Source organism: Toxorhynchites rutilus, chromosome 3 (assembly GCF_029784135.1).
Source record: "Toxorhynchites rutilus septentrionalis strain SRP chromosome 3, ASM2978413v1, whole genome shotgun sequence".
In the NCBI taxonomy this organism is placed as follows: Eukaryota; Metazoa; Arthropoda; class Insecta; order Diptera; family Culicidae; genus Toxorhynchites; species Toxorhynchites rutilus.
In genome coordinates this window covers 299,846,059-299,855,300 of record NC_073746.1, presented here as the reverse complement: position 1 = coordinate 299,855,300, position 9,242 = coordinate 299,846,059, and the positions used below count along the sequence as shown (strand labels likewise).

The window sequence follows — 9,242 nt, the reverse complement described above, 5'->3', positions numbered from 1 at the left end:
CAAGCAGCAAGTGATCACGAGTATAAAAATCGGGATAGTCAGAATATATACACTTTACTGCAAGTGTGCAATTCTTACTTCGTATTTAATTCCAACACAAAAAACCTTATCAGTTACAAAATCCGCAATACAGATTCCAATACAGATTCCAATAAAGATTTTCTATTTTCTCAACAGATAAAAAAGATTGTTTAGCCCGAAAACACAGATTTCATTGTGCCAACATTGCTCGGGGTGCTGATTGATGATCAACTGATCATCATCAGCCCCGTCGACTACGCTTGTAAAAAGTGAACGAACGCAATCCATGCCACTATTCCAACGATTCTAACGATTCTGGCCCAAACCGCAGCAAGAGCATCTTTTGGCTAGTGTACCCTCATCGATACTACGATACGGGGATACAGACTGGATCGCGGTGGTGGAATGCGAGGCGAGTCGCGAGCGCATGAAGAACCATATCATCGGAAGCGGTTTGCTTCATAGCCAGGATATAGAAAACAGGGAACCAGAGAAATGCGGGAACGCATGAGAGAAGAATCGATAACTAGGTGGAAGCATTGATGGAGTGCGACTCAGAACGGTAGATGGACGCACAGGCTCATACCGATACTATCAGGCTAGGTGAAAAGGAAGCATGGAGAGGTAAATTTGTACCTAACGCAATTTCTGTCTGGTCACGTTTCCTTCAGGCAGTATCTACATCGGTTTGGACACGCCAAAGCGCCTCTTTATCCGGAATGCGAAAAAGGGGAAGAATCAGCGGAGCACAGCATTTTTATCTGTCACAGATTCATCGCAATGCTACAGGGACTGTCTGCTCTTGATATTGGTAATATTGTGAAGGAAAATGTGTCGTGACGAGGACATCTGGAATGTCGTGTACAGTGCAATCATAGAAATCATGCATTAACTTCTATCAACCGGTACTGTTATGAGTATAAGGAACTATTTTATAGTATTCAATAAAACTTAAAGTAAAAACGCTCCATTACCGCCAGTTAGCGAAATGAATCCACGAATGTGTAAGCTTGACTTCAACAATTGAGATCAGTTTAAATAAAACACAAAAGTGTACTTCCTCTCATATATTCTCCAGTATCCAGTCCATATACTTACTAATTCTGGTGTACACCCCGGGAACATTTTCGGTTCCGCACTTTTTCATCCCAAAACTAACAATACCCTCTAGAACCCACGCCGATATCCCATCAATCTTTTCGATTTTCATCAACGGTCCGCCGGCGTCTCCTCTGCATGAGTCTTGGTTCTTCACTCCTCCGGCGCAGAGTTGCGTATCGCGGATCGCAACCTGCACTCCGCTGAATGCCTCCCGGCAACGCGTATTATTCCAGCCCGGCATACCGACGTGCATTTGATACCGACTGGCCAGCCTGTGCTGTGTCTCTCCCCAGCCAGCGACGGTCAGTTGGAGACCTTCGAGGTCTCGGTTTTTCAACTCCTCTGTCGTCGGCAAACAGATTGGTTGGATGAATTCGGTGTAGTTGACAGACCTGTCCAGTCGTATAAGCGCAATGTCGTTGTAGTCTGCACCGTTCTCCTGAAAGTAGTCCTCGTGGATGAGGTATGACGCTATGAACACATCCTGGGCCGACTGGACACAATCATCTGGATCGTGCGCGCTGCACTCCACATCCGACTCGGAGTCGTAATCACCCAGTCGAACCATGTAGCTAGAATTAACAATTTTTGATGATCAGCTTTAGCACCGGTATGAATGGTACAGAGATTACTTACATTTTCCAGGAAGCCGGGACGATCTCGATGCAGTGAGCTGCCGTCAGAACGTGACGTTCGTTGATGAGGACTCCACCGCAATGAAAACCAAAACGATTGTTCGCTGAATGGAGAAATTCTACTAAATGAGCAATTCTCTGCCAAATGAGTTAATGAATTGAATTGACATTGTTCTTCCAATGTTTTTGTTTTTGAGGTCAATGGAGTCAAAGGAAAAGTCAAGTGACCATTGCACTACTCAGCTCTCAACTCTATTGAACATTTGTGGGAAATACTGTATTTTGATTTTGGGTATAGTATTCAAGAAGCAAAGAAAACGATTTCTCAACAAAAGTTGCGAAATTCGATACACGACCCACGAACATCGATTCAATTACAGCATTTTGCATTGAACATTGTTTATCTTTTCATTTCAAAAATTAAATCTCTGTTGACAGTGCAGCACTTAAACTGCAGCTGGCAGATAATGAGCCAAATTCACGCTTAACTTTTCAATAGGACCTATCTGTTTCGATCAATTCTCTTTATTGACTTTCTCTTTAGATAACAACTGCCTTGTAGACGCATTTTGCAATATTTTTGTCAGATAATTTGATAAACAAGGTTCTCTTCTAGAATCCAGATCGTCGAACGCATCAGGAAATGCTTTTATCGCTGAGTTATTAACGATAGAGAATGTCGATGAAGAGAATCGATGAAAACAGATAGGCCCTATTGAAAAGTTAAGCGTAGATTCATCTATTGAATACTACCGCTCTGAATCATATTTCGGACACTTTGTTCTAATACAGATAGACATGATAGACATTCGTTTAGCCGCACTTGAAAAAAAACTTGAAACACGTACAAAACAACTAGGAATGTTCTTTTCATCGGGATACTTATTTGCTGTAGTGATAGTATATTTATGTCACTTTTATTGAAAGAGCGTGCGTCACAATCACACACACACAAGGTGGTATCGGTGGATATAAACATTCAAACGTCGTTTTTATCCGAGACATACGTTTAGCCGCAGGGCATAAAAATCGAGTTTTCACATAATCACCAAGCCTTTATCTGTGTTTTTTGAAAAAATACTTGGGAATGTTCAATTTACAAGATAAATATTAGATGCAAGATGCAAGTCCACACGTGTCACGGTGAAAGATTGGTGAAGGTGTTTGTTGTTGCTGTCATCGGGAGTAAACGATTGGCCATTGGTGCTGTATTCATTCTACCTGATCGCCATTTCTACCATTCTACCTGAGTCGCGACGTGGATTTGATAGATGAACATGTGGCCTCCGTTCGTGATCTTTATGACAAAGTAACATGTGTGGATCAGGTGCTGCTCAGTGGTGATTACAACCAGCCACGCTTACAGTGGTTGCAGAGTACTGGTCGGTGACGATTGTAATGTAGTCATCAATACAGCTGCGGTTGAGCTGTTACCCTCAGATTTGCACCAACCACCATTGGAAATATCTCTTCCAGTACCTCGTACATGTCAGTCCAACGACAGGTATCCTGTTGACGTTTAGCACACTCCTGATTTTGGAAAAATAGACTACAATGCAAATCGTTATTACCTTCCTACTCTTGACTGGACCTACCTCAATGACTGTCAAAATGTTCATGTGATGGCCTCCGAATTTTGTTTCACCATTCAACGTTGTTTGCGTGTTCCCCCGTCTTCTTGGAGTACAGGATTACTCCAACAACAGAAGCGCGAAAAAACGCATCCAGCGGAAACATCGTGTTCTACGAACGTCTGACAGCAAACACAGATTTCAACCGGCGTGTAACGCTTATTGTAAACTGAATTCAGCTTTGTACAAGGCCCACGTTTTAAGAGTGCAAAAACTAATTTCCGGCGTAATCCGAAAAAATTTTGGAAATTCGTCAACAGCAAAAGGAAAAACTCAACGCTACCAAGTAACGTGCTTTATGACGACGTCGAAGCGAATTCCCATGCTGAATGTTGTGAGCTTTTCGGCAAATTCTTCAACTCTGTGTTTGACCAAACACTAGCCAGCGAAGCTCAAGCTGAGTCTGTCTCCTCGGGTGTCCCTTCGGACGTCTTTAATCTGACGACGTTCGCAGTTACTCCTGCTGTGGTCATCTCGGCTGCAAAAAAATTGAAAAGTTCGCTTCCGTCGGGTCCTGATGGCATACCATCGGTTTTGCTTTGCCGCTGCGCTGTTGATCTAGCCGTGCCTCTTTCTGTCATCTATACTCGTTCACTCAATCATGGTGTATTTCCTGAGATCTGGAAGGAATCTTTTATGTTTCCTGTCTTTAGAAACGGTGATAAGCGGAACGTCAGGAACTATCGTGGAATCACAAGTTTGTCGGCTGCGTCCAAGCTGTTTGAAATAATCGTCAGCGAAGTAATCCTTACTCAATCTAAGGGCTACATCTCTACCAATCAACATGGTTTTATGCCTGGCAGATCGGTCACCACGAATTTGTTGAGCTTTACCAACAATTGCATTACTGCTATGGAGAGCAAGGCTCAAGTCGATGTTATCTACACCGATCTGAAGGCGGCTTTCGATAGGATCGACCTCAACGTACTTTTGGCTCCACTGTCACGTCTTGGATCATCTGCAATGCCCGTGTCGTGGATGAGATCGAATTTGACAGGAAGAAAACTGCACGTTAAAATTTACGGCTGCGTTTCCTCGAGCTTCTGCAATTCGTCTGGTGTGCATCAAGGAAGCAACTTAGGCCCTCTGTTGTTCACACTGTTTTTCAGTGATATTGCTGCGAAACTAGCGTTGAACTGCAAACTCATGTATGCTGACCTGAAAATATTCTGCGTGATCCGCTCAGCTGAAGACTGCGAACGATTGCAAGTTACTGACCTTGGAGTCGTGCTGGATCCAAAATTGACGTTTAACGCTCATTACACCTCAATGGTTGCTAAGGCTAACCGACAGCTCGGATTTATCTCGAAGATTGCGAAGGATTTTATTGATCCATACTGCTTGAAGTCAGTATATTGTGCGCTAGTATGACCAATTCTCGAAACTGCCTCCGTTGTTTGGACACCAAATGTGGTTTTCTGGACCTTGAGAACAGAGCGTGTACAACGAAGATTCATTCGGTTGGCCTTGCGCCATTTACCTTGGCGCGATCCATTGAATCTTCCTGCCTACCCGGATCGATGCAAGCTTCTATACCTGGACACCCTTGAGAGAAGGCGCAGAATACAACAAGCGGTTTACGTATCAAAGCTGTTGAATGGAGAAGTTTATTCTCCTCAGTTACTCTCACTATTGGACCTTCGTGCTTTTCGTCAGCGATCTTTGCTGCAAAATAGATTCAATCGTACCTTGTTCGGATACAACGAACCGCTGTCAACGATGATCCGAACTTTCACGTTGGTGGAGGACCTATTCGATTTCGGCGACACATCCTGCTGCTTCAAAAAAAGGGTGTCCAGTTCGTCTATTTTATAATAGCCTAGGTGTAGATATTTTATTCATTAAGACCACAGATGCAGATGAATCATAACTGAATAAAATGTGCAACGTAAGAAGTTGGTCAGATTAGTGATCTACGTAGAATCTAATGGAATGGCGAAAGTTATTCTATTGACGGAAGAGGGGCTCGATCGTAGCAAAAGTTGGTCTATCTGAGAAAGTGGTACGGAATTTCTACATTTATTTATTTATTTGCAGCGTCTTGAATGTTATAAAACAATTCCACAGACTGGATTTAGCCTAATAAAACCTTAATCCTATTCTTGAAGACATTTTTGACACATTAAACTCAAACACTGTACAAACATTATTGAACAAACGAAAACAAACATCTAACAGGTTATTAAAACCATAAGAGGTTCTGTGTCGTCTAATGTATAATAATTCACGCTCACGAAGTTGACGGGAAGGTGCATAAAATGCAACACTGGACAACAATGATGGACAGTCGATGTTCCCCATAACCAAATCGAACACAAAAAGCCGTCGTAGATTCGAACGTCTGGAAGCTAGCGTTTCCATAGCGATGAGTCTACAGCGGCTTTCGTTATTGGGCATATTCGATGGGTCCGACCACGGTAATGAGCGTAGGGCGTAATGGACGAAGCTGCGTTGCACTCTCTCCATACGACGTGTTTGGGTTGTATGAAATGGAGCCCACATGGCATACATGGGCATACTCCAAGATACTACGAACTAATGAGCAGTAAAGTGGAGAACTAGGACTGAGAACACTTTGGCGTCAATATGTTCGTTGAATCGCATTTTATTGTCGATGATCACACCAAGATCGCGGATGGAACCGACACACTCCAGGGGTACGGGTCCAATTGAATATACAAATTCGATTCGAGATTGTCGGCGAGAAAATGCGATGGACTTACACTTTTTCACATTCAGTTCTATACCGTTTTCAAGGCAGTCGAGGTGAGATGTACCGAATCTATGAATCTTCAAATCGTCGGCGTAAAGCAGTTTTGGTGACCACAATCGAAAGCACAGATCGTTCACGAACAGCACGAAAATTAGCGGCCCCAGCACGCTGCCCTGTGGCACGCCAAATGTGATGATGAATGCACGAGAATGCGAACCGTTGATATTGACGTACGCCTGTCGCTCAGCCAGATAGGAACGCAGCCACTCGGTGGTCCACTGAGGGAAACCCAGATGACGAAGTTTCGTAACTGTGAGGTCGTGAGGAACTTTTTCGAACGCTTTGGAAAAATCGAAATAAATGGCGTCTATCTGGTGCTTTTTCTCGATTTCTGTTGATATGAAACTGGTGAACGCCATGAGGTTTGTTGTGGTTGACCGCTTCCTCACAAATCCGTGTTGAAATTCGGAGATGGTTGTTTGTGACGCTGAATAGATGACGTTGTGGACTAATTCCTCGAATACTTTAGCCAAGCAGCCAAGCCAATGCTTGGCAAAATAAAGATACCACGGTAATTTTCCACTAGGTGTCTCAAATCTGCTTTGTGTATTGGGCAGATTGAAGCTGTCTTCCATAGCTTCGGGAAAACACTGTGACGGAGAGATTAATTGAAAATTGTTGAGAGCGGCTTTTTTAAAGACTCTGCACATTTTTTCAGGAACAACGGTGGAAGAAATTAAATAGTGCCAGAAATATGGGATATAACTACCAACAAATGGGAACACCAAAGTTACTTTGCGTCTTAAAGGTCGAATAAGACACGAAGCAACTAGGAACGATGTCCTGCTCATACATTAAGGCAGAATCAGTTGTTCCAGTAACGAAGAGGCATATTGCGCGCATCTTGAATGAGTCACCAAACATCATGTGGAAGAAACCTCAAGGGAAGCCGAAACTGACCGCCACCCATAAGCAGAACCATCTCATTTTCGCCCGGCAATACATGGAATGGAAACTAGAATGGAGAAATGTTGTATTTCCCGGCGAAAAAAGTTCAGTTTGGATGGTCCGGACTGTTACAGTTGCTATAGGTACAATTCAAGTCAACGGCATGTCGTGAGATCGAAGCGAAACTTTGGGGGCGGAAGTTTGGCAGTGTGGGGAGCCGTTTCCTATCAGAGCAAGCTTTTCATTTGTTTCATTTTCACCCCAATAAACTCCGAAAAGTATCTTCAATTACTGGAGTTTTGATTGGCCATATTGAGAATAACGCTACCGTTATCGTTTTTTCAGTAGGATTATGCATAGATCCACGTTTCCAAGCAATCGAAGGCATGGTTTGCCGAGAAGGACATTCCGCTTCCGCTTGAATGACCTGCTGGCAGTCGATTGCAATCTCATAGAGAACCTATGGAGAATTTTGGCCGAGATGGTCTATGCAGACGGATGACAATTTGACAACATTTCCAGTCTCAAGACAGTAATTCAGGAATGCTGGGCTATAATCAAAATGGCAACACTTTAAAAGCTGTCTGACTCGATGCCAAATCGAGTTTTCAAAGTGATCCGAAATGGAGGTGGACATACTAAATATTAGCTACCGATTGGACTCGAAATTTGCCGCACAAATTTTCTTTTATTAAAATTTTAGGATGCGGCTAAACGAATGTCTACCACTGTATCTTGAAACACTTAATGCACTGATGATATAACTATAAAATTAACATCACAATTACTTCTTTAGAGTAATCCCTTGGTTTCACTATCATTTCACATGAGATCTACATTTGAATTATAACATAATCGACAGTAATCTTACAACACTACTCATTATCGTTTGTGTTTGACGTTTCCTTAGCGTGAGCACGTAGAATTTATCCGTTCATCAATATTTAAATTTCTCCCGTGTTTCATCAGTTCTCATCATCGGTAACAGTTTACTGTGATTGGTTTATAAATGTTTCACAGTTGACTTTAAAATTAATTAAGTGTAATGTAATTTTCGTTTACAAAATAAATTGTCCGAATTTTGAATTCAATCTGTCCGAAATTTGATTTTTTTTATAAATAGTGTCCGAAGTTTGATTCTTATTCGCTTGATTTGAAAAGCATTTTATTTCAATGATTTTTTTATGTTTTCAATCAAATAGGTACCAAAGTAGAAAGCTTAAAAGCATATTGAACTAATTTATTAAAAATATCAACCAAATAATATCTTGCATAAAGTTTAGATCTGTTTTCTGCATCATATGCCTTAAGCGTCCGAAATATGATTCAGAACGGTATTTCGCACACAGAAAGGGAGTACTCACGCTTCATGTACTGAATCCTAGCCAGCCACGGATAATCACCAAGACCGGCAACATCTCCGCCGAAGATTCGGTTAGCGGAAGTTCTTCCGCACACTTGAACTGTGGGTAGCTTGGATCCGAGCCGTTTCTTTAGCTTCCGGGGCGAAGGACAGCAAACTGTAGTCATGTCATTCGTCGTATAGCCACAGCGCGATTTCACGAGATAAGTTCGCACAACTTCGGAAAAATTTCCACGTTGCAGAAGATCTACGATTGGGTGGCAATTTTTCAGCAGTTGACATGTTCCCGCGAGGCCGGCACCGTCGGTGCACGAATCGCCATTTACCACTGGAGAGAAACGGACGTGTACAGATTTTTTTTTCAAACGAAAGAAAAAAAACTGAGCTTACCCGCCTGTCCAGCGATGATTATTGACAACGCTATCGATAGACCCAAAAGAAGGGCCATTTCTCGGGAACGACTTGTACGGTACTGAAACATTCGATTGACGAATAACAGCAGTCCAAACAAATCACCTCCAATTGGTTTTCTCGGAGTAAATAAAAATTCCCATCTGCAGCGGTTGTCCGGACCAATATACACAGTGTTCAGTGGTTGTAAAACGCTGAGATAAGCCATTAAACAGAAGATTTCAGTAAATCTCTGCATCCGCTCCTTGTAATTGATTGGTGGTGGGAGAGATTAGCGATAACCGCGAAGGTGACCCAGTGATAGTGACATCGCACGCCGTAGGGCAAGTGGACCAATAGTGGCGCATTTAGTCAAGACAATCAAAGAAATCAGTCAAAATCAAGCAAAATATATATAAATATTTATGTTGCAACACATC

At 42.5% G+C, this 9,242-nt stretch overlaps 1 protein-coding gene across 1 annotated transcript; it reads right to left on the bottom strand.

Annotated features, from left to right (window-relative positions):
• Positions 1-1,073: 1,073 nt before the first annotated feature.
• LOC129774734 (CLIP domain-containing serine protease B4-like) lies at positions 1,074-8,993 on the bottom strand. The gene is made up of 4 exons (XM_055778651.1): positions 8,803-8,993; positions 8,414-8,740; positions 1,759-1,861; positions 1,074-1,694 (listed from the first exon to the last, which is right to left on the bottom strand). The coding sequence occupies exons 1-4, from the start codon at positions 8,891-8,893 to the stop codon at positions 1,085-1,087; spliced, it is 1,131 nt and encodes a 376-aa protein (XP_055634626.1). The 5' UTR covers positions 8,894-8,993; the 3' UTR covers positions 1,074-1,084.
• Positions 8,994-9,242: the final 249 nt, after the last annotated feature.